Genomic DNA, 24720 nt, shown 5'->3' with positions numbered 1-24720 from the left:
CTCCTGAGTCCCACTGGCCGTCAATAAACCATTTTTCCTTCTCAAAATCATTCCCGAGTCCTGACCTTTCAATACGCAAATAACTGAACCTCTCTCAAATTCTTCAACACTAATACCAGTAGGACAGGAGACAGGGATGTTTCACGGTTGTTTTTCGCTGGGCTATAGAGGCAGAAGCTGCTATGAAATAACCATAAACAAAGGCAAGGGGTGAGGCTAGGCTCGAAGTGATTATAAATGAAGGTTAGTTTAGAATTTATATTTATAATAATAGGTTTAGGTTAAATCCACCCAGTTATAATTTCCATTATTATCTTTTTGTTGTTTTATAACGTAAATGCATTTATAAATGATCTTAACTCATAGTTTTCATTAAGTTTTAACCTTAAGGTGAATTGGATATCTTTACTAATTAAGTTACAAGACTTTTATTAGTAACAATTCTGTGAAGTTCTGCTTTTTTTTTAGTAACGGAACCAATTTTTATTTGTGAGTTATGCATTTAATTCAACAGCAAGAGAGTATTGGCATTTAAAGATTCATTTTTAAACTACCTTTTACAGTGAATTTTTAGGCATAAGCAACCGACAAAAACCAAACACAGATTTTAAAGTTGAGATTTATTCCTTTTTTTTTTTGGCAGTTTTACGACTCTTACTGCTAACATTCTCAGCCAGACTATTAAAATGGCTATTAAGTGACTTGAGGTCTATTGTTCTCAAGCAAGAGCCTCTTTTTTAGACCAAGGTATTTTACTAATTTACAGCTTTAAACATTTTAAAGCACTGATTTATAAAGACAGATATTTTCTTTACTTTCCCCCTTCCAGGTTGATCAGTGATTTGATAGGAATGTGGCTTATGAATAGAAGGCCTGGATTGAGTGGAAAGGGGAAAGCTCCTCCCCCTTCCTAGGGAGGAGGGGAGAGAAGATAATGCTGGGAAGGTCTAGGCTGCTAAAATTAGCCCGAAAGAACCCACCAAATTCACTGCTTTTCCTGGGGATTCCCTATCCTGGCGGGGCTATGATACAAGCCACTAGCTCCACCAGCTATCCTGGCTAGACCAGCTTTAACAAACTTGGGGGCGTGGCTTGGACACAGACACAGACAATCCCTGAATTCCTGCAAATGGGGCTGACACAGGGAGGCCAAACAGCACAGCATGCATACACACACTCATACCTTGGTTTTGTTTTACAAACTACAATCAACTCACTGTTTTGCCAACGGCAAGGAAGGGTTCAAGCTTGACCAAATTTCACCACTTTACCAACCATACAACTCCAATACCTAAACTGAGCTTACCAAAGCACAAAACTCATTAATTTGACCAAGTTTAAGTATTTTTTTTTCCAGCACGATTGCCTCTGCAGCCATTACAAACTTTAGGAAGAGAGAGAACTGTTAACAATAACATCTGATATGAAGTGAATTAATTCGCAATCTAGCATCATAACAAAAGATCTCAGCTAGACCTTTTTATTGTTTAACTTTACACCCAGACCAAGCTTTAATAGAAAAGCCGATTTATTTTCCTGTAACCAAGTTTTTAAAAATCCAGACCAATTTCCAGGACTTTAGGACTCGAACCTGTAAACATCTTTTTTTATTATAATCAAACCTCCACTCTTTCAGTAGAGACAAGACCAGTACCGGATTCTAACATGCAGTTACACAAACCCAAAACACCAGGCTTTCCCCTTTTTTTTCCTTTTTCCAGACCTAAAGAGAATGGCTTTCCCCTAAATTTTTGTATGTACTAGGGCTCTCTCTCTCTCTATCTCTCTCTCTGGAGGTGCTCCGTTTCCCACCCTAGCAATTTAAAGCTAGGGTTTTCCTGACTATGCACCCCAGGGAGTTTTAACTTCTTTCCTGTTTGGAGTTTTTTCATTCCCAGAAATTTTTCTTTTCAGACCTTCCATTGCCCTCAATTTTCATCGGGAAGATTCCGGTGGAGCCCACATTTTTTCTGGATTAAGTTTAGTCCAGGGGCACCCAGATTGTGGTTCCTCCCGGCTTCCTTAGGGATCTGGAAGGGAAATGAAAGGCTACCTCCTCTGGCCTTCATTTGCAAATCCCAGAAAAGCCCCTCAAAATGTAGAAGTTGAGATAGGTTTAATTATTTGTGTATAGAAAGGCTAGGACTTAGTAATAATTTTGGGAAGGAAAAAGGATTTATTTATGACCGGCTGGGTGGTCAGAGCTTCTTATTCCAAAATCCGAGCCCCGAACAAGATTTTTGAGTTTCTTTTACACAGAGGAAGGGCCAAATGGTTCTTTGTTTCAGTGCTTAATAGGTTTGAATTAGCATATATCTTCCATATTCTAGGTAAACTTTTAGCATGGACTTCATACATTCTAGATAACATCTTAGCACATTTGGTTTGCATTTCCCCTGAATATTTAAAGTTTATAGAGTTTGCATTGCTAAACTTTCTCTGGGACTGGAGTTGTTGTCATGGTTACCAAGGGCAGGGTTGCAGTTCTTACTATCCGAAATGCACTGCTCAGAAAATATACAGCTCAGGTTATCTACAAAAATACCCCACCCATAGCCTACATCATTTATAGATGCCTTTATAGTATAAAATAGCAAAATGATAGTATCTGAAATTGCTGACACTAGATGGATTTAGCCTAAACCACCTACTGTGATGGTAATTCTAAGTTAAGCTTACCTTTGTTTATGGTTACTTCAAGTCTAGCCTTATACTTGTGTATGCTTGCTATTGTGATGGTAGTTCTAAACTGAGCTTGCCTTTGCTTATGGTTGTTTCAGGACTGGCCTCTCCATTGTAATAGTAACTACTCTATTCTTCCGTTTGAATCCATGGACGCTTCTGCTCCCCCTTGGCTCTGAGGAAGACAAATTTGAAACACCCCTGTCTTTAGTCCTTCCTTTAGAGTTAATAACCCTGCTTTCTCTCAATTACTATCCAAGTGTAGACTCCAATTTACCTACTCTGGGGAAGAACCTGGAGGGACCCCATGACCTTTGAGGAGATCACTGCCCTGTGGAATCCTGGATCCTCAGGGTTGGATGTCAACTGATCCAGTCCAGTGACCAATGGAGTCCTGTTATCTCTGAGGAAGGGGAAGTGGGAGGCCTCCCAACTTAAGCACTGAGGATCCTGAAAGAAGCAGGTCATGAGAGCAACCAGTTTTCCCTGACACTTCAATTACTTCATTGAGTATATACTGTGAATGATGTTGCTCATCTGAGGTCTGTAAAAGTCAAAATGGGAAATAAACAAAGCTCTGAAGTAAAGGAAAATGTTGTTGATTGTATTTTAAAGCATTGGGAACAATTTGATTATAAGTGAATAACTAAAAAGAATGAAATTCTTGTGCAAAACTACATGGTCACAGTGCAGATTAGAATAATCAGAAACGGGCTTCAAAGAGACTTTTAAAATTTAGTTTGTAAGAGAATGAAAATTATAAGTAAATTAATGAGTTGTGTTTTTGTATCCAACTCTCTATTTGCATCTACTTGTTCAGTATATCTTTTCAAATATATATCAATATTTGATATGGCAATATCAAATTATAACAAATGAAATTCCTTAAAAGAATCCTATTCAAATTGTTAAAGAAATTAATTAAGCACTTATATAAGTAAATGAGTATTCCTGGAGCCCAATTTAGAAAAGCTAAGCAGGATGGAAAGATCATTGGGAGGGAAAAAATAGTTTTTTTTTTTTTTAAGTTCTTTTACCTACTCTGTCCCTCCAACAGGACCATCTGTTTGAGAAAGATATGAGGGAAGGGCTAGGTGTGATAAGATAGGGAAATGTAAGTTTAACTTAAAACTCTGTGTACTATGCCAGGGAATTAAGAATCATAGTTTGTCCCATAATTCCCCAATTTAAACCTTTTAAAAGCCTAAAAAGAGGAGTGATTAATTATCCAATTGCCAGGGTAGGAGATGTGGCTCAACTGATAAGACTGTCCGTTTACCATATGGAGGGTCCAGGGTTCGATCCCCAGGGCCTCCTGACCCACGTGGTAAGAAGGCCCATGTGCACTGCTGCCGCACACAAGGAGTGCCATTCCATGCAGGGGCACCCTTGTGTTGGGGTGCCCCATGCACAAGGAGTGCACCCCACAAGGAGAGCTGCCCTGCGTGAAAAAAAGCACAGTCTGGCCAGGAGTGGCGCCGCACACATGGAGAGCTGATGCAGCAACATGATGGAACAACAACAACAAAAAGAGATGAAGTTTCCCAGTGCTGCCAGATAATGCAAGTGGACGTATAACACACAGCAAATGGACAAAGACAGCAGACAATGGGGGGGAGGGGGAGAGGTGGGAAGGGGAGAGAAATAAATAAATCTAAAAAACAAAAATAATAATCCAACTGCCAAATTTCAATAAGTAAAGAAAAAGTCTTTGTAATCTATGGAAAGGTTTTTCTAAATTATGATTAAAACAAATTAAACAGTTATAATATATTCCAGAACTTGGCAGTCAGTATGCTTTTAAGGTTATTCACAATTTTAGAGTAGTAATTAAAACAATGAGAGGTTTCAGCCTCCTGTGGGGAAAAAAAGAACATGTTTTGCATAAACTTTAATTTTTCAATTTTATTTGCTTGAGTATAATCTTCCTAGGCTTATAATAAAATAAATTAACATTATATGTATTAAATATTTAAGATGATTAAAATTGTAAGTTTGAGTTTAATGAAATTAAGATCTGTCCTAAATTGAAATGACTAGTTTTCCCAGAACAGAATAAGGGTTGTAAGCAAGACATAAGTAGATAAAAGTAAATTTATTGGTTGGTAACTAATTTAATAAGCTATTTGATTGGTTTTATTGAGATATATTCATATACCATATGATCTATCCAAAATGTAAAATCAATTGCTTTTAGTATAACCACAATATTGTACATTCGTCACCAAAAAAAATTTTAGAAAATTTTATTACACCAAAAAATAGAAACTCCATACCCCTTAGCATATCTTCCCAAGTGTTTAAAACCATTAAGCTAATCTCATCTTTATAAATTGATTTGTACTTATATTTTATATACACAGAATCATAAATTATGTAGTACTTTATGTCTGGTTTCTTTCATCAGCAATAATGTCTTTTTTGGGGTCTGATATTAACATCTTGTAGTATTAACATACATTTGTTCAGTTTCAAACAAAAATCATCTTATATATGCAATTTTACCCCTATACATATTTCACATGTGGTTTTACTATGCTATACAGTCCCATGTTATATTTTTAGCTTTCCTTTTGGTGTATACATGACCTTAGACTTTCTCTTTAAACTACTTTTGTACCCACATAATAGCACTGCTAGTTAAAAACATTATGCTGGGTTTTCACTTTTTCTATTCATTTCCAAAGATTAACATATATCCTTTTTTACCAATTCTGCACAAGTTAACCCTCAGCTTTCCATTCTCTAACCTCATTCTATTTTCTGGTGACCCATATTCAAGTTATTAACTTCATGAGATTACACAATATATTTAATTCATAATAGCACGATCATACAGTATTTGTCCTTTTGTGTCTAGCTCGTGCCACACAACATAATGTCCTCCAAGCTCACCCATGTTGTCATGTGCTTCATGACTTCTTCTTACAGCTGCATAATATTCCACCATGTGAATACATCACAGTTTATCCATTCATTGGCTGATGGACACATAGGTTGTTTCCAACTTTTGGCAATCATTAATAACACTGCTATGAACACTGGTGTACAGATATCTGTTCCTATCACTGCTCTCAATTCTTCTGGGTATATACCTTGTAGTGGTATTGCCGGGTCATGTGGCAATCTATATTCAACTTCTTTAGGAACTGCAAAACAGTCCTGCACAGTGGCTGTACAATTCTACATTCCCACCAGCAGTGAATAAGTGTTCCTATCTGTCCACATCCTCTCTAGCTCTTGTCGTTCTCTGAATTTTTAAAAGAGGCCATTCTAATAGGTGTGAAATGATATCTCACTGTAGCTTTGATTTGCATTCCCCTAATTGCTAGTAATGTTGAAGACTTTTTCATGTGTGTTTTTTGCCATTTGTATTTCTTCTTAGGACAAATGTCTTTTCAAGTCTTTTGCCCAGTTTTTAAATCAGGTCACTTATCTTTGTGTTGTTGAGTTGTAGCATCTCTTTATATAACATGGATATTAGACCCTTATTGGAAATGTGATTTCCAAATATTTTCACCCATTGAGTTGGCTGCATTTTCACCCTTTTGACACAGTCCTGAGAGGTATGAAAGTGTTTAATTTTGAGGAGGTCCCACTTATCTATTTTATCTGTTGTTGCTTGTGTTTTGGGTATAAGGTCAAAGAAATCACTACCTACCACAAGGTCTTTAAGATGTTTCCCAACATTTTCTTCTAGTAGTTTTACATTCTTTGCTTTTATTAATGGGTCTTTGATCCATTTTGAGTTGATTTTTTTTTTTGCCTTTTTATATATTTATTGAATTGATTTTTTTATAGGAAGTGAGACAGGGGTCTTCTTTCACTCTTTTGGTTATGGATATCTGGTACACCATTTGCTGAAAAGAACTGTTTTGTCCTGTTAACATGGACTTGGTAGGTTTGTCAAAAACATGGCCGTACATGTGATGGTTTATTCTGGACTCTCAGTTCTATTCCACTGATTGACGTGTCTACCTTTATGCCAATACCATGCTGTCGTTTTGGTTTTTAATTTATTTACCCATCCCCACCGCCCCCGCCCCCACAGTGTCCATTCACTGTGTGATCTTCTGTGTCTGCTTGTTTTCTCTTTAGGTAGCATTGGAAACTGATCCTGGGACCTTCTAGAGTGTAAAAGAGATGCTCAATCTCTTGCGCCACCTCGGCATCCTGTCTGCTGTGTCTCTCATGGTCTCTCCTCTGTCTTTTTTTGTCTTGCTGTGCCAGCTCTCTTCATGGGCCAGCACTCTGTGCGAGTCAGCACTCTTGCACATGGGCCAACTCTCTACTCGGACTAGTTCACTGCATGGGGCAACTTGCCTTCATCAGGAGGCCATGGGAATTGAATCCTGGACCTCCCATATGGTATATGGGAGTACAATTGCTTGAGCCACATCTGGGTCCCAATACCATGCTTTTTTGATCATTGTCGTTTATAGTATGTTTCAAGGTCAGGCAGTGAAATTCCTCCCATGTTTCTCTTTGCTTTTAGAATGCTTTTAGCTATTCGGGTGCACTTTCCCTTCCAAACGAATTTTTGTAATTGCCTTTTCTATTTCTGTAATGAAGGCTGTTGAATTTTGAATGGTATTGTACTGAATCTATAAATCAGTTTGAGTAAGATTGACATCTTCACAATATTTAGTCTTCAAATCTATGAACACAGAATGTATTTCTATTTGTTTAGGTCTTCATTGAATTCTTTTAGCAATGTTTTGTAGTTTTCTGCATATATGTCATATATTTCCTTGGTTAAATTCATTCGTAGGTAATTAAGTCTTGTTGTTACTATTGTAAATGGAATTTCCCCCCTAATTTCCTCCTCAGATTGTTCAATACTAGTGTACAGAAACATCACTGATTTTTGCATGTTCACTGTGTATCCTGCCACTTTGCTGAACTCATTTATTAGATCAACTAGCTTAGTCAAAGACATTTCATAGTTTTATAAATATAGGATCATGTCATCCACAAATAGAGTTTTACTACCTCTTTTCCAATTTGGATGTCTTTAATTTTTTTTCTCTAATTGCTCTAATTAGATCTTCTAGGAGATGGGTTCTTAATCTTTTTTATTCCAAGGACCCCTTTGCAAGTCAGGTGAAAACCATGGACCCCTTACTAGGTCCACACTTTACTGTGTATTACATAATAAATATATCACACCTGCATCAACATGTCCCCACAAGAATAATGTTTTTTTGAATTTCAATTCAAGCTAATGAACCCTCGTTAAGAACTCCTATTGTAGGACAATGTTGAATAACAATGATGAAAGTGGGCATCCTTGTCATGTTCCCAATCTCAGAGGGAAAGCTTTCGAATTTTCCTATTAAATACGATGCTGTCTGTGGGTTTTTCATATATTCCCTTTACCATATGAGGAATTTTCCTTTGAATTCTATCTTCTGAAGTTTTTTTTTTTTTTTTAAGGTTTATTTCTCTCCCCCTTAATGCTTGCACTTCCTGTCTGCTCATTGTGTGCTCTCTGTATCTGTTCGTCTTCATTTTAGGAGGCACCAGGAACCAAATCCAGGAATTCCCATGTGGGAGGGAGGCACCCAATCACTTGGGCCACATCTGCTCCCTGCTTGTTTTGTCTCTCATCATGTTTCCTCATTTTGTCTCCTCATTGCATCATCTTGTTGAGTCAGCTTGATATGCCAGCCTGTCTTGACAGCTTGCTGTCTTGATCATCTTCTTTAGGAGGCACTGGGATCTGAACCCGGGATCTCCAATGTGGTAGGCAGGTGCCAACTGCGTCAGTCACATCCACTTCCCTCCTCTGAAGTGTTTTTATCAAGAAAGGATGCTGGATTTTTTCAAATGCCTTTTCTGTATTGACTGAGATGATTATATGATTCTTGCTCCCCCTTCAATTTGTTAATGGGGTATATAATGTTAATTGATTTTCTTATGTTGAACCACCCTTCATACCAAAAATAAATCCCACTTGGTCTTTTGAGGGAAGTGGACTTGGCCCAATGGATGAGGCATCTGCCTACCACATGGGTGGTCCGCAGTTCAAACCCCCGGCCTTCTTGACCCGTGTGGAGCTGGCCTATGTGCAGTGCTGATGCGCGCAAGGAGTGCCGTGCCACATAGGGGAAACTCCGCATAGGGGAGCCCCGTGTGCAAAAAGTGTGCCCTGTAAGGAGAGCCACCCAGCACGAAAAAAAGGGCAGCCTGCCCAAGAATGGTGCCACACACATGGAGAGCTGACACAGCAAGATGACGCAACAAAAAGAAACAGAGATTCCCAGTGCTGCTGATAAGGATAGAAGCGGTCACAGAAGAATACACAGCAAATGGACACAGAGAACAGACAACTGGGGCCGGGGGGAGGGGAGAGAAATAAATAATAAAAATTAAAAAAAAAGTCTGTTGATGTACTGTTGATTCAATTTGCAAGTATTTTGTTTAGAATTTTTGCATCTGTGTTCACTGGAGAGATTTGTTATTTCTTTTCTTGTAGTGTCTTTATCTGACTTTGGTATTAGGGTGATGTTGGTTTCATAAAATGCGCTGGGTAATTTTCCTTCCCCTTCACTATTTTGGAAGAGTTTAAACAGCAGTGGTGTTAATTCTCGAAATACCTGGTAGAATTTACCTGTGAAGCCATTTGGTCCAGGTATTTTGTTGGGAGATTTTTTTTCTATAGATTAATTTGTTCCTTTTCTTTTGCTGTCTCTTCTCTGTGTCCATTCGCTGTGTGTTTTTTTCTGTATCTGCTTGTCTCCCTCTGGTTGCATCATCTTGCTGTGCCAGCTCTCTGTGGTGCATGGGCCGTCAGCTCTCCGTGGCGCAAGGGCCAGCTTTGCCTGCACAAGGAGGTCCTGGGACATGAACCCAGTGTCTTCCATATGGTAGATGGGAGCCCAACTGATTGAGCCACAGCTGCTTCCCTGTTGGGAGATTTTTGATGATGGATTCAATCTCTTTAAACATGACTGGTTTGTTAAATTCTTGTATTTCTTGTAGTGTCAGGGTTGTTTGTGTGTTCCTAGGAATTTGCCCATTTCATCTAGGTTGTCTAGTTTGTTGACATATAGTTCCTCATAATATCGTCTTATGATCCTTTTTTTTAATTTGCATCTTATCTCTTTTTTTGTTAGTCAAGCTAGGGGTATGTCAATTTTTTTTGCTATTCTCAAAGAACCAGCTTTTGGTTTTGCTGATTTTCTCAATTTTTTTTTTTTTTGTTGTTGTTTTCAATTGCATTTATTTTTGCTCTAATCTTTATTATTTCTTTCTTCTGCTCACTTTGGGAACTGTTTGCTGTTCTTTTTCTACTTTCTCCAGTTATTCAGTTAGAAGTTTGATTTTAGCTATTTCTCCTTTTTTTCCCCACCTCTTTTTAAATATAAGTGTTTAGGGTAATAAATTTCTCACTCAGGACTAGGACCTGTCTTTTTTCTCTTTTAGTTATCTTTTCTTCTATTCTTTCTACTATACTCTCCTTCAAGCCTCTCTCCTGTCTTTTTCTATTAGGTTTTACATTTTCCTTTAATATGTCCTGTAAAGGTGGGTTCTTTTTTTAAGAACGCTCAGTTTTTGTTTGTGAAGATTTTAAATTCACCTTCATACATGAAGGACGATTTTGTTGGTTAAAGATTTCTCGGCCAGCGGTTTTTCTCTGTCAGTACATTAATTGCATTGTACCATTGACTTCTTGCCTCCATGGTTTCTGATGAGAACTCCACAGTAAATATTAATGGACAGTACTCCAACCTTTGTGGCAGCTTCCTCCATTTTTCTAGGAAGGAAATAATTCCACTCCCATCTGTGTCCTCAATAACCAGTTCAGTCAGTAGAGGGTGAGACTGAGAGGATCCGATCTCTTTATTCCTTGCTGGCTCACAAGGCAAACAATGGCATGGCCCCACCCTGGAACGGCTCCTAGGACACAGCAGACCAAATTTTTGGGTTAAAAGCTGAGTTAGCCTTACGCTGTGTCCCCCTCTCTTCCCTTTCCTGAGGAGGTGGATCCCTGCAGTCCCCTTTGTCTACAGCTGCTGGCCCCAGGGCCTGAGAATTCAGAAGTGTCTATAGGGTAGGGGAGGATGTCCGTGGTCGCAGCTGTGGCTTTTAACTCACAGTTTTGCCATCATGATTATTTTCCTTTGTTCCTCTCTCTTCTGTGTAGTGTCCAGCCTTCCTCTGGTGCCCTAAACCCTAAAGTATTTTTTTTCCAGGCCATTTCTGCCTATCCTCTAGCTCTCTCTGGGTGAGATAAGAGTCCTGTGTCTATCTAGTCTGCCATTTCCTGGAAGTGCAAGAATACACTTATTTAAGGGACAAAGTAACTAGTCTGTGTGGTTAAGGTTGGTTATAAGAAGTTTGTAAATCATTGTCTAACCTGAAGTATTTAAATGGCTAATTCCAGCAAGCCATTATTAAATAGGAGCCTAAATTGATATTGACCACAAAAAGTAACTTCATAATGTGGTAGGGGAAAGATAATCCTAATTCCATTGAGAATATGGTTTTCATAAAATAATGGAGAAAGTAGTTTTTTCTTATACTGCAAAGTAAAATACCTGTTAATTAGCATAATCATGGTAAAGGTGTAAATAAAAAATACTAAAAAATAGTCAAGCTCATTTGATATGTCATACATTCCAATGGGAGTGTTTAGAAAGTGTATAAAAATTAAAAGAGATAAGACTTACTGTCTATCATTCTTTGTGCATTCAAACCAGACTCCCAGCCCCTGTATGGTGTCTCTCCATTTGAGTTATTGGTTAGACTAGTCACTATAACCCCTAAAACAATACAAGTCCCTACCACATCTCCTTGTCATGCTCCTGAAGTAGATGGAACCTATGTTGCTGTTTCAGTCTCCTGTGGCAGCTGGCAATGGCTCAAAATTGCTAGATTTATAATGGACAATGCCTCCATACTGGCTCTTTTTCATAGTGCTGAAAGGTGTTAGGCACCAGGATGGTAAAACACTGGAGCCTACACTCCTGTTCCCTGCAGAAGCAATGGTACTGCGGCATGCTGGCTTTGTGAAGGACATACCAAGTGGAGCAATAATTACCAGAATAATATGAGTAGAACCTAAACAGACATAATTGGCGTTACATCCTGCTGCCATGGAGAACAACATGTATGGTATTGCAAACCTGGAGCTTATACTATTAACTGCAGTTCAAAGAGGAATTATGAATTGATTAGTATTAAGTACTGTACCTATATACCCAAGGAACACATCTCTTCTATTCTACACCATAATACAGAGGGTTAATGAATATGTTAAAAGTCTTTGCAAACTTATTTTCTAGGTAGTTAACGTGCCTATATGATAAAAGAATGGCTTTCTTAAGTACTGTATCTCTTTTGTTTGCCATATACTTGTCTTGTTGTCTATATTGTCTTTGTGAGTCTATGCCTAGGACAATTCCTCTCATTATTCCACTCCTAGCTATCCTAGGTACAGCCACTGCTGTAGGAACTGGGGTTGCATTTTATACCAAACTCAGCAGGTCTACCACAATCTCTCTCTAAAGTTAACCAAAAGCACAGAAGAAACTAGCCATGCCTTAGAAGCCCTTATATAACAGAGATTTTCTTTCCTCCATGTCCCTTGCCACCTTGGTGCTTCAATATTGCAAAGCCCTAAACATGCTAACAGCAACAGTGAGGAACCTGCCTTTTCCTCAAGGAGGAATGCTGTTTCTTTGTAAATTGCTCCAAAATAGTCTTAGACAGCATTGAAAATCTACAAGATCAAGCCCATCAGTATTGGGAGTATATAGCTTCTGGAGGCAACCAATCTTTCTCTCTCCCATAGTCCAGTATGTCATGGCTAGCTCCCTTTTGGGGGGCCACATACCACCAACTTACTTATCCTTTTAGTAGGACTTTGTATCTTCAAAATTCTAACTAAGTTTATTTCTTCCAGAACCAATGCCTTCCAGAATATGGTATTAATCATGTGTGGATTTCATCCAGTTCCAACCATGGTGCCAGGCCTACCTTCCCTCAACCTCAATAGAATAGCCGGAGAATTTCACACCCTTATCAGATAAGGACTACTGCCCCTAAAGAGCAGGAAGCAGCTATAGAAGAACGACATTGCCCTTCAGGTTCCTCCTTAAGAACAGGGGTGTAAACTCTCTGAGGGAGGAGGTAAGGCTGATTAGTATAGGAAATGAGGTTAGACAATGGTCAGAACATAGCCACAAGACCCCACCTGAAAACCCCCTGAGGGGAAGCCACTGCTTAAGAACAAAGCTGTAACTGTTACAGCCAAAAAACACACCAAGACCCTGGTCATGATCCTGTTTAAAACTCCTGGGCTCAAAAGAAGCCATGGATAACTCCAAACAGAAAGGCCTCCCCACTGGTACTCTGTAAGCTAAGAGGTAAAGATTGAAAGGCAACCAATCAGAATAGCAAATAGCTGGGGTCTCTGCCTAGCTTGAGTAAGAGGGGGAGGAGAAAGGCCTTAAAAAGGCCTACCCAAGGGACCCATGTTGCACTCTCATCCTGTAGCACACCCACACTGATGTCCTGTGTATGTCCTTTTCCTTTTATTGGTCTCATTTTACTGGCACATCTGTTAATTCTTTCTTGCAATGAAGCCATCAAGAATCTAGAAATGCAGAACTCAGAACATTCTGCTAACAATAAAACACTTGTTTTTCTACGTTGACAATCTGTTGTTTAGTGTAGGCACCTGTGGCAGTTTGAATACCCCAAAAAGAGAAAAATTATGTTTGTAAACTGGTCTGTTCCCTGAGTGTGATACACTTTGATTGCATTAAATTCAAAGGTTTTAAGTTTACTTGATAAAATATTAGGACTTTGATTCGACCATTAGCAGGGCATGACTCAGGGTTGAGGTCCTGCCCCCTGGGTGGGCTGATATAAATAGATGCTCACTCAAGAAGACACACAGGAAGAGAGCTCCATTGACATAGAAGAGGAGAGAACTTTGATCTTGTGGCCCCGGGGAAGAGAGATGAGCCAGGCAGCACCTGAGAGTTTGCAGCTAAGAAGGATCAGAAAGAAAAAAGCCCTATGCCAGTCTATACCTGAGAGGAAGGCTGAACATGTAAGCAACTGACTTTGGTGAGAAAGGAACCTTGAGTTGAACTCTATAGGGCCTTGTAATTGTAAGCTTTTACCCAAAATAAATACCCTTTATAAAAGCCAATAGATTTCTGTTATTTTGCATCAGCACTCCTTTGGGTGACTAATATAGCACCTTTTTCAATGATCTCAGTTCTATCTTTTGGCTAACCTGCTGCAGCTTCTACATCAGCACTTGCTGCTTCAATTTGCACTTTTACTTCATGGAGACGGCTTCTTAAACCTCATGAACGAATCTATAAATTCTGAAGCTTTCTAGTCTCTCTCAGCCTTCAAAGAACTGAAGAGAGTTAGGGCCTTGCTCTACATTAGGCTTTGGATTAAAGGAATGTTTTGGGTATTTTGATCATTTATCCTATTACAACTTTCTGCATTTCAGCAAGAAGGCCGTTTTGCTTATCATCTGTGTGTTCACTTTTAATTAAAAGCAGCACTTTTAATTTCCTTCAAGAACTTTTCCTTTGCAGTCACAACTTGACTAACAGTTTGGTGCAAGAGGCCTAGCTTTTGGCCCTATAATGGTTTCCGGCATGCATTCCTCGCTAAGCTTTCGATTCTAAATGAGAGCTGTGAGAATCTTCCTCTCATTTGAATACTCAGAGGCCATTGTAGGGTTACTAATTGGCCTAATTTCAATATTATTGTGTCTCAAGGAATACTGAGGCCCAAGGAGAGGGAGCGTAAAGGGGGAATGGTGCCTGGTGGAGCAGTCAGAGCAGACACATTTATTGATTAGTTCACAGTCTTATGTGAGCATGGTTCATGGCACTCTAAAACAATTACAATAGTAACATCAAAGATCATTCATCACAGATCATCATAACAGATATAACAATGAAAATGTTTGAAATAGCCTGAGAATTACCAATATGTGGCACAGACAAATGAAATGAGCATATCCTATTGGAAAAATGGGATAGGCTACAAATGTAACAAACCTTAAATTCATAAAAAATTGCATTATCTGTGAAATGCAATAAAGTGAAGCACAATAAAATGAGGTATACATGTACTTAAGGGTTACTGATCTTTGTAAGTTGATTTTATATATTGATACCCTATTGAAATATTTTATTGTTTATATTTAGTATTCCAGGTATATAATCATTCTGTTCACAGTTTCACTACTTATGAACTAAAACAATTTGAATCCAGGCCCATGTTCTGCAAACACTAGGTTCTTGATTGAAGTAGTCTTGTTCTCCATAACCCAACATTAAAAAGATTTTTTTAGTTGCTTAGTTGATAAACAAAAGTGCCCAATTTGTTTTGAAGTGAAAATGAAGCCAGAAAGTGTAACTGAAAGTTAAGAATTAACAAATAATTATGATTACAAAATCATTATATAGATGTTTTTATATTATAAATAGCAAAAGGTTAATATCTGAAATAGCTGAAACTGGTTGGATTTAGCCTAGACCTGCTCTTGTGATGGTCATTCTAAAGAGGTCTAGCCCCTGTTTATGGTTACTTTAGACTTAGCCTTGTGTATACTCACTATTGTCATGGTTATTCTAAAATGAACTTTTTTTTTCTCTTGAGGTACTGTGGCCAGGAAGCTAGTGCTCAACCACTGAGCCACACTGGCTTTCCTAAGGCTTTTTTTTTTTTTCTTTTCCCATTTGTTTGCTTGTTGTTATTGTTATTGTTGTTGTTTAGGAGGTACTGGAACCAACCTGGGACCTCCCATGTAGGAAAGAGGGGTAAACTGCTTGAGCCACATCCACTCCCAAAAGTGAATTTACTTTTGTTGATGGTAATTTCAAGATTAGCCTTACCTTTGTGTATACTTACTATTTGATGGTAATACTAGACCCAACTTACTTTTGTTTATGGTTATTACAGAACTAGGCTCACCCTAGTGTATACTTGCCCTTGTGATGGTAACCACTCTACTCTTTCCTATTTGAATCCATACAACTCCCGCTCCTGGTGGGTCAAGGAAGGCAGATTTTAGACAACCCTGTCTCCTGTCCTTCTGCTGGTTTTAATGAACCCGCTTTCTTGCATGACCATCCCTTTGTAGACTCCAATTCATCTGTTCTGGGCAATAACCCAGAGGGGCCCTTGTGGGATTTCCTTCACTTGCTTTCTAATTCTTATTTTATATTGTTTCTTTTGCCTAATTGTGTTGGCTGTTTGTATCAACAACTGTTGAATTTAGTAAAAAATAATTTTAAATAGTAGTAAGCAGTGGCCTTCCTTGATTTGCTCCTGACTTTTTAGAGGGAATGTTGCCAGTGTTGCTCCTCCAAGTAAAATGCTGGATAAATAGGAATTCATGGTTACTTTTAAAAATAAGTTTTCAAGAAAATAAAGAATGGTTGTTATTCAAAAAAAGAGAATAGCTTGTGAATTTAGTTGAATGCGTTTCCAGTATATATGGATATGATCATATAACTTTTCTCCTTGAATCCATTAATACAGTGAAATTTATATTAATGGATTTCCCATTATAGAAATATAAAACGTGGCTCAAGCAGTTGAGTGCCTGCTTCCCACATGGGAGGTCCTGAGTTTGGTTCCCTGTGCTTCTAAAAACAAAACAACAAACAAGTGAACAAATAAAAAAACCAACTCGATGTGGCTCAGTGCTTGAGTGCTGGCTTTCCATATTTGAGGTCCTGGTTTCAATCCCCAGCACAGTACCTCGAAAAAAGATAAAGCAAAACAAAACAAAAAACCCAACCCAAACAAACAAAAAAACCCAAAACTGTTCTCCTTGAATCTGTTAATACAATGAATTATATTAATGAATTTCCCATAATAGAAACATACTTACATTAACAGATTTAAATCCACTTTGCTAACATTTGGGATTTTTGCCTCAAGATTATTATTTACATTTATATTGCATGTGTGCAATCTTTATCAAATATGGAAATCAATATTAAATAGCTTCATTAAATTTGATGTTTTCTTTCTTTAAATTCTGGAACAGTGTGAATAACTGTTAATATGTGGTTTTTGAAAGTGTTAGAATTAATCATAAGCCTATCTAGATCTGGTGCTTTTCTGTTGGGGGACAGCATTTTGATAACTCCCTATAATTCTTCCGTGGAAAATGGTTGGCTCAAATTTTCTCTATATATATATTGGAGTTCATGTAGAAAATTATATTTTTCTAGAATGTTATCTAATCTATTTTTAAAAATTTCCTGTCTTAATGATGGCTATTTCCCCTCTGCTATTCAGATTGTCTCAATAATATAAAAGCATGCCAACCAGTGTGCTACTTTTAACAGGCCATAGGAACCAAAGAGCAGTCTGAAAGATCATTATGCTTCTTTGTGATTTATCTTCCAAGGCAATTAAATGGGAATAATAATACTGATCCATTATGCAAACATGCTGAACATCAACCAATAAAGAGGTTTATAAATGCAAAAAGTCTTATAAATCCACCTGTAGAATTAATAACCTGTATAATAACAAGGATACTATATCTGAAAAATGGAAGTGGGGGAAAAAAGAATGAGAGGGTGTGATATATAGTGAATTCTCTAAATCATATGGAGAAAATCTTTTTTCTTGGATCACTTGTAGAAACTTTCAAATTCCTGGGCTGCATTTCTGCTGATACTAAACATATTCCTGGGTTTTCTGCTTCCTCTCTGCCTACTGTCACCTCCTAACACAGACACACACACACTTTCAGTTAGAATTGGCTCTAAGAATATAAAAAATTGTAATGGTTATTAGAGAGATGACAAGAAAAATGAAATGAATTCCAAAGTAAAATACAAGTTAAGATTGAGTTATCTACTGGTTTTGAATTATGTATACTATCATTATTCTAGTGACTAGAATATTGCACTATGCACTTTTTACATACGTTAATTTAAGTTCTAAAAACAATCCACTGAAGTATATGTTATTACCCCACTTGTGATGGATCTGAAACTTAAGAAAGTACATAGCTGCTTTCATATAAAGCCCCTGCACTTAACTATCCATGATGTCTCTCTTCTCTGGAAGTTAACCACTGCCCACAGATCTAATTCTAGCAGTCATGATTCTACTTTGTGACTGCAACCTCTGGCCACAGCTTATCGGAACAGGGGTGGGTACCTGGTACCAGCAGGAGCACCTTTTTTCATCTGAATTGGGATTATGCTCAGAGATGGCCTTGTGTATACCTGAAGCTGTATCACCTGGCAGCAGGGAGAAATGCAGAGTCAAAAGGGACACTTCAGTTCTTATACCAGTCCCTACCTGGAATTTGGCTTCCTTCCTTCCCTTGGCTACTCTGAAAAAACCCCAAATTTTATTATATTGAGTTAGTTTCTGTTGTATGTATCCAAAAGAACCATTACTACCGCTCTTCACCCTCACATTTCAGTCAAAATTCAGTGATAATTTCATTTCAGTAGAAATTCTTGTGATAATGTTAGAATTAGAGGATGACAATACTCTTCTAGAGCTAGTTCTTCAGAGGTTACTTCCTTCTCTTTCTTCTTTCCCAATGAATAAACCAAACTCAGAAAGCTGAAATGCAATTTCAAAGGTCGTTTAACTAGCTGGTGGTACATTTGGGACCCGTTTTCCTAATTTTTCCTTACTTTTAAATTGTGATTTCTTATATGGCTGGAGATAGAACCAAATCATTAGCAATAATGGAAAATGAGAAAATTACCAGTGACATTTTGAAATGAATCACAAACCCATTTACATTGTGATACAATCATGTTTTACAATATGCATACCTTCTCACATCAGATGTTCCTAGGTTTATAAAAAGCATTCCATTTAAGAGGTTGGTAGTTTGGAATGTGAAACACAGTAACCCACAAACAGTGTCTTACATGGTTTTGCTCCCAGATTGGCCCTTATAAAACCTATTTAACTTACAACCATAACTTTTGAGGGAATTTTGAGGGAGAACATACTCTGTAATGTGTATCAAAAACTGAAGTGCCAAGAAGTAGCTGGGTGATCTTAGTTAGACAAGTAACTCAATCTCTCTGACCTCAGTTACTTCAAAAAAAAAGTGATTTATAAGACTCATAGAATTTCTGGTTTGACAAGAACCTTAAAGGTCTTGTATTAATCAGCCAAAGGGGTGCTGATGCAAAGTACCAGAAATCTGTTGGTTTTATAAAGGGTATTTCTTTGGGGTAGAAGCTTATAGTTACCAGGCCATAAAGCATAAATTTCTTCCCTTACCAAAGTCTACTGCCATGTGTTGGAGCAAGATGGCTGCAAACATCTGCAAGGGTTCAGGCTTCCTCTCTCTCTTTTTTTAAAGAGTTATTTATTTATTTCTCTCCCCTCCCCCCCCCGCCCCAGGTGTCTATTCTCTGTGTCTATTTGCTGTATCTTCTTCTTTGTATGCTTCTGTTGTTGTCAGCGGCACAGGAATCTGTGTTTCTTTTTGTTGTGTCAGCTCTCCATGTGTGCAGCACCATTCCTGGGCAGGCTGCACTTTCTTTCGTGCTGGGTGGCTCTACTTACGGGGCGCACTACTTGTCCGTGGGGCTCCCCTACATGGGGGACACCCCTGCGTGGCACGGCACTCCTTGCACGTATCAGCACTGCACACGGGCCAGCTCCACACGGGTCAAGGAGGCCCGGGGTTTGAACCGTGGACCTCCCATGTGGTAGATGGACACCCTAACCACTGGACCAAGTCCGCTTCCCCCTCTTTCTCTTAAGGCTCTGTGGTCCTAGCTTCTTCCAATATCAGCTGTAGGCTGGGTGTATTGTCTCTCTCCCAGGGCTTGTTTTTCCCTGGGCTCAGCTGTTTCATCTCTCCACAAGGTAAGCTATAGACTGTCAAGCTCTCTCTCTTTCCAGGGCCTCTGCCATGCCTATGGAGCCCTCTCCATTCTTCTGTGTTCTTCTCCTGTGTGTTTACTTCCTGGGACTCCAGCATCAAAAACTCCAACTAACTCCTCTGCCAATTGTTAACCTTTTGACATATTTGCTTTGTCTGCCTTCCTGCCCCCAACCCATTTGAAAGTAAGTTGAAACTATCATGACATTTCTCTCGTAAATATTTCAGCATGCCTCTCCTGCGGATAAAGACATTAAAACATATAAAAGGTGTTGGTAAACTGTTTTTTTTTTTTGAATATTTATTTATTTACTTCTCCCTCCTTCCTCCATTGTCTGCTCTCTGTGTCCATTCACTGTGTGGTTTTCTGTGTCTGCTTGTATTCTCATTGGGCGGCTCCGGGAACCGATCCTGGGTCCTTCCGGAGTGGGAAAGAAGCTATCATTCTCTTGTACCACATCAGCTCCCTGGTCTTCTGTGTCTCTTATTGTCTCTCCTCTGTCTCTTTTTGTTGCGTCATCCTGCTGCATCAGCTCTGTGTGGGCCAGCACTCCTGTGCGGGGCAGAACTTTGTGTGGGTCAGCTTGTCTTCACCAGGAGGCCCTGGGTATTGAACCCTGGACCTCCTACATGGTAGACAGGAGCCCAATTGCTTGAGCCACATCTGCTTCCCGGTAAACTTTTTAAAAAAACACTTTTCAATGTGAAATAATTTCAAACTCAAAGAAAAGTTGCAAAAATAATACAAAACCCATTCCAAAAACTCTAACATACCCTCTATAGCAGTTTGATATTGTTTATGAATTCCAAAAGTAGATAGTAGATTATGTTTGTGAACTGGTCTGTTCCTCTGAGCATATTAGAGTACATTGGATTTAGAGGTTTCACTTTAAGTTGATTAAATAATGATTAAGGCTTTGATTGGGCCATGTCAGTAGGATGTTGAGTACCTGCTCACTTGAAGAAAAACTGCACTGTAGAGAAGGGAAGTTGGAATTTTGATCCTGGAAGTGGGGAAGTAAACAGAGAAGCAAATATGTAAGGAAGGAGAGAAGTCTCCATTAGACATGGAAGAGGTCCCGGGAAGAGAGACAAGCCATTCACCTGATAGTCTACAGTTGGCCTTGTAGAGAGAGCAGAGTAGGTGAGCCCAGAGAGCAACAAGCCCTGGGAAGAGAGGAACCCAGGAAGCCTGAACCCTTGTAGATGTCAGCAGCCATCCTACTGCAACACCTAGCAACAGATTTTGGTGAGGGAAGAAATTTATGCTTTATGGCCTGGTAACTATAAGCTTCTATCCCAAATAAATACCCTTTATAAAAACCAACAGATTTCTGGTATTTTGCATCAGCTCCTCTTTGGCTGACAAAGACACCCTCCATCCCAGATACTCAGATCCACCAACTTTTAACATTTGCCACATTTACCACATAGGTGTTGGTAAACTTCTGTAAAAGGTTAGACTGTATCTATTTTAGACTTCAAGAGCCACATGGTCTCTGTGGCAACAACTACTAAACTCTGTAGTTGTAATGTAAAAGCTGATATAGACAATATGTAAACAACTGGGCATGGCTGTGTTCCAATAAAATTTTATTTACAAAAATAGGCATCTGGCCTCTGGGAGGTAGGCTGGTAGCCCCTATTTAAAGACAATTCCTTATCACACCTAGAGAAAGTTAAGAATAATTCCTTAATATTACTTAATAATCAGTCCAGGTTCAAATTTTCTCAAGAGCCCCCAAACATCTTTTTATTTTCTCAATTAATTAATTAAATTTGGAGGGGGGGCCCAAAGCCGGGATGGGAACCAGTGAGGTGAAGAGGAAACCAAAAAGAGAAGGTGGGGAGCAGAGATGGTGCAAGCCATTGGGTGCCTCCCTTCCACATGGGAAGTCCCAGGTTTGGTTCCTGGTGCCTCCAAAAAAGAAGATGAGGACACAACGAACAGATACAGAAAGCAGACAGTGAGCAGAAACAGTGGGAGGTGGTGGGGAGAAATAAATAAAATAAATCTGTAAAAAAAGGGCAAGGTAGAGGGGTAAGAGCAGAGGTGTGCTTGAAAATGCCCAGTTCAGAAGGCACCAGCATAGTCCAAAATGTCTTTTATATCTGTTGTTGCTATTTTTCAACCAAGATCCAATTAAAACTTACCCACTGCAAAGGGCCTAATGATTCTATTCCTCTGTTTGCTTCTGTGACACCTAAGCCCCTATGTGCTTAGGACATCACAATAACAGAGAAATATATAACTGGTAACCATGAGGACTAATAATCAGTAACTCTCAGGACTGGGCTTTGTACTTTCATTATTGCATTTAAACCTTAAAATCACCCAGTGAAGAAGGTGTTGATACCTCAGTTTGAGACAGAAAACTGAGGCTTAAAGGGGTAAATACATATCTGCTTGCCTTTAAAGCTCCTGCACTTAACCATCAAACAAACCGTTCTTGATCTGTGTTCCATTGATGGGCTTCAAAGTTTTGTGATTACCATAATCATTTTGTGAACATACACTTTTTTTTCCCAAGAATATAGCTTTCATCAGACACTTAAGAAAGGGCTATATGTGCCAAAAGTGGTTAAAAACCATGTACTGACTGAAATTTGGGTTGTTTATGTAGACAGTAATATCTATTAACAGTGTATCAATATATTGGTATATTTATATATATTATCAATAAACTATATGTCAACTGTACATTAATAACATCAACTTAATTAAAAATCATGACTTCATTAAACATAAGATTTATGCTTATTCAAAAGAGGGCTCTAGTACTTACCTAGAAACAGAACAATCAATAAGACTATAATAGTAAGGAAAGCCTTGTTCCAAAAAGTTGCAATTTTACCCCAGACATGAAAGGAAAAAATCTTCTGCCATCTGTAAAGTAATATAATTATATTAGGTGTTAAAAAAAGCAAACGAAAACTTTGTAATACTTTCTAAATACGGAATGAACTTTTTATCATTGTATAGTGAGTGAAAAGAATAAATTGAGTTTAAAAATTTTTCAATTCCCTGACAAGACATAAAGATGTCTCATGAAATAAAGAACAACTCTTTCAAATAACTGAATATTTGATTGTCTTCTGTCTGATGGCTTAAATTATCTAAAATGAAAAAAATTTTAAAATAAATATACCGACCAAAACCTTAAAAAGGAATTCTATTAAAATGTTATATTATTGATAGAAGCTATCACTTTATAATTATTGCCTAATCTGAGTGTTAACAACACAGAAATAACAAACATCTACTGATCTAACAACTAGCAACATTTCAGGGGTAAGGGGTTTAACTCCATACTGTACATTTTTACATGGTACACATTTAACATTTACTCCAGGTAAAAGAGTTTCTGTACTTTCACACCAGAGAATTTTAAAAAAAGAAAAAAAAGGAGGTATTGTATACATAAAGTGTAAAAATCTTAAATGTATATATGGCTTGATGAATTTGTGATTACACCAAGACCAGGATTTTAACATAGTAGAAACGAGATAAGGATATAGTCTAGATGACTTGTAGAGTACAAGTGGACTAAAAATAAGAAAGCATGGGATAAGTGGCAAAGAGTTACATGTAATCTATCAGACAACTGGAAAAGTACAGATTTTGCACAAAAGTATTTTAAATGAGTAACACATTAACTGAGTCCAAAGAAGACACATCAAGGTAAACCTAAATATACTTACAAGATCTAACAACTTTTAAAAACAATTTAAAGGTTATGACAATTAACTAGTAAGTTTTGAAAACAACTCTACATGGTTGAAGTTGGTGGGGAGAGGGAGAAAATTACATCTGAAGCGTTCCTTTTGACTCTATGGTTTCAATTCTGAGCATTTTATTTAGGAAGCTATTCAAACTTTACATTACACAAAATTTCTATTTTTTAATGAAAGAAAATAAATGGCAACATCTTGGTCTAAGTCCAAGTATAAATTCACTTATTTCTTCAAGGGCCAAAATAAAAGTGAACACAAAATAGAATTTCTATGGGGAACAACTAAAAGTTTATAATAAAAGTCAGTTTAGTGAAGAGCTAACAGCAGCTTTATCGAGTCCTTTTTATACTGCTGTTCCATGCACTTTTATATGTTTTAGCTCATGTAATCCCCTCACTGTATAAGGTAAATAGTATTTTCTGGTATAGATAGGGTAAATAATTTGCCCAAGATCACTCAGTTAGTAACCCTGCAGAAGTGGAATATAAACCCAGGCAGTCTGACTCCAGAGCAAGTGCCTCTAACCACTGGGTTGTATGAGAAAACAGACAAATTAAACGAAGACTCTTTCTTTGAAGATAATAGTGATATGCACATAAAAGTTGTAGACACACACAGTACAGACATTCTAAATATGGATGTGTGCACATATACATTTCCTTAGGTATATTTGTACATGAGGATATATTTATACACTGTGAATAAATAAACACACTGTATCTATCAAATAGTTAACTTGACCAGAATAAGTAAAATATTATATTTAGTAGGAAAAAAAAAGATTGACACATAACTAATGGGCCCTTCGAAGAAGAAAAGACCAACAAACCAAAATACATGTTTTTGCAAATCCTTAACCCTCATTTATAAATCAGATGTTTATATATAAGCTTTACTTCTACTGAATATAGGATTTTATTGGTGTGGGGAGCCAATGTGGCTCAATGGTTGAGGACCGGCTTCCCACCTAAGGTCCTGGGTTCAGTCCCTGACCCCAGTATCTCAAAAAATATATGTATATATATTGTTGGGAACATTAACAAAAAGCAAAACAGGGTGTTGTTGAGGGCTTGAAACAAAATCAACAGACTGAGAGGCAGAAGTCCTAGATTCTTATCTAGAATCTGCCACTGACCAGCTGAGTGGGCTTAGGCTATTTCTCCTCTCTCAGTCTCAGTAATGTAATCTAAAATGATGGGTTGTATAAAATAATCTCTAAGGCCCTTTCTCACAATTTCTTTCTTTGGTAAGGAAGGAAAAATGATGGTATAACTGAAAGACAATAGTAGAAGAGAGTAGAAATGTAAATAGCTTAAAGAAAGTTAAGAATTGTGGAAGACTACCTGAAACTTGAGTCAAGGTTAAATTTTCTTAAGTCTCTTCCAGTTCCATGATCTCACTATGCTTTTAGTGATTTATCTCTA

At 38.0% G+C, this 24720-nt stretch overlaps 1 protein-coding gene across 1 annotated transcript in view; it reads right to left on the bottom strand.

Annotated features, from left to right (window-relative positions):
* LOC101437845 (tRNA-dihydrouridine(20a/20b) synthase [NAD(P)+]-like) overlaps positions 1-24720 on the bottom strand; it is a 137803-nt gene that overhangs the window by 85574 nt on the left and 27509 nt on the right. Inside the window, exon 11 of the mRNA XM_071215517.1 lies at positions 22348-22448. Within this exon, the coding sequence (XP_071071618.1) occupies positions 22348-22448 (101 nt within the window). The remainder of the gene's footprint in view (positions 1-22347; positions 22449-24720) is intronic.

Source organism: Dasypus novemcinctus, chromosome 5 (assembly GCF_030445035.2).
Source record: "Dasypus novemcinctus isolate mDasNov1 chromosome 5, mDasNov1.1.hap2, whole genome shotgun sequence".
NCBI lineage: Eukaryota > Metazoa > Chordata > Mammalia > Cingulata > Dasypodidae > Dasypus > Dasypus novemcinctus.
This window is presented reverse-complemented; position numbering and strand designations above follow the sequence as displayed.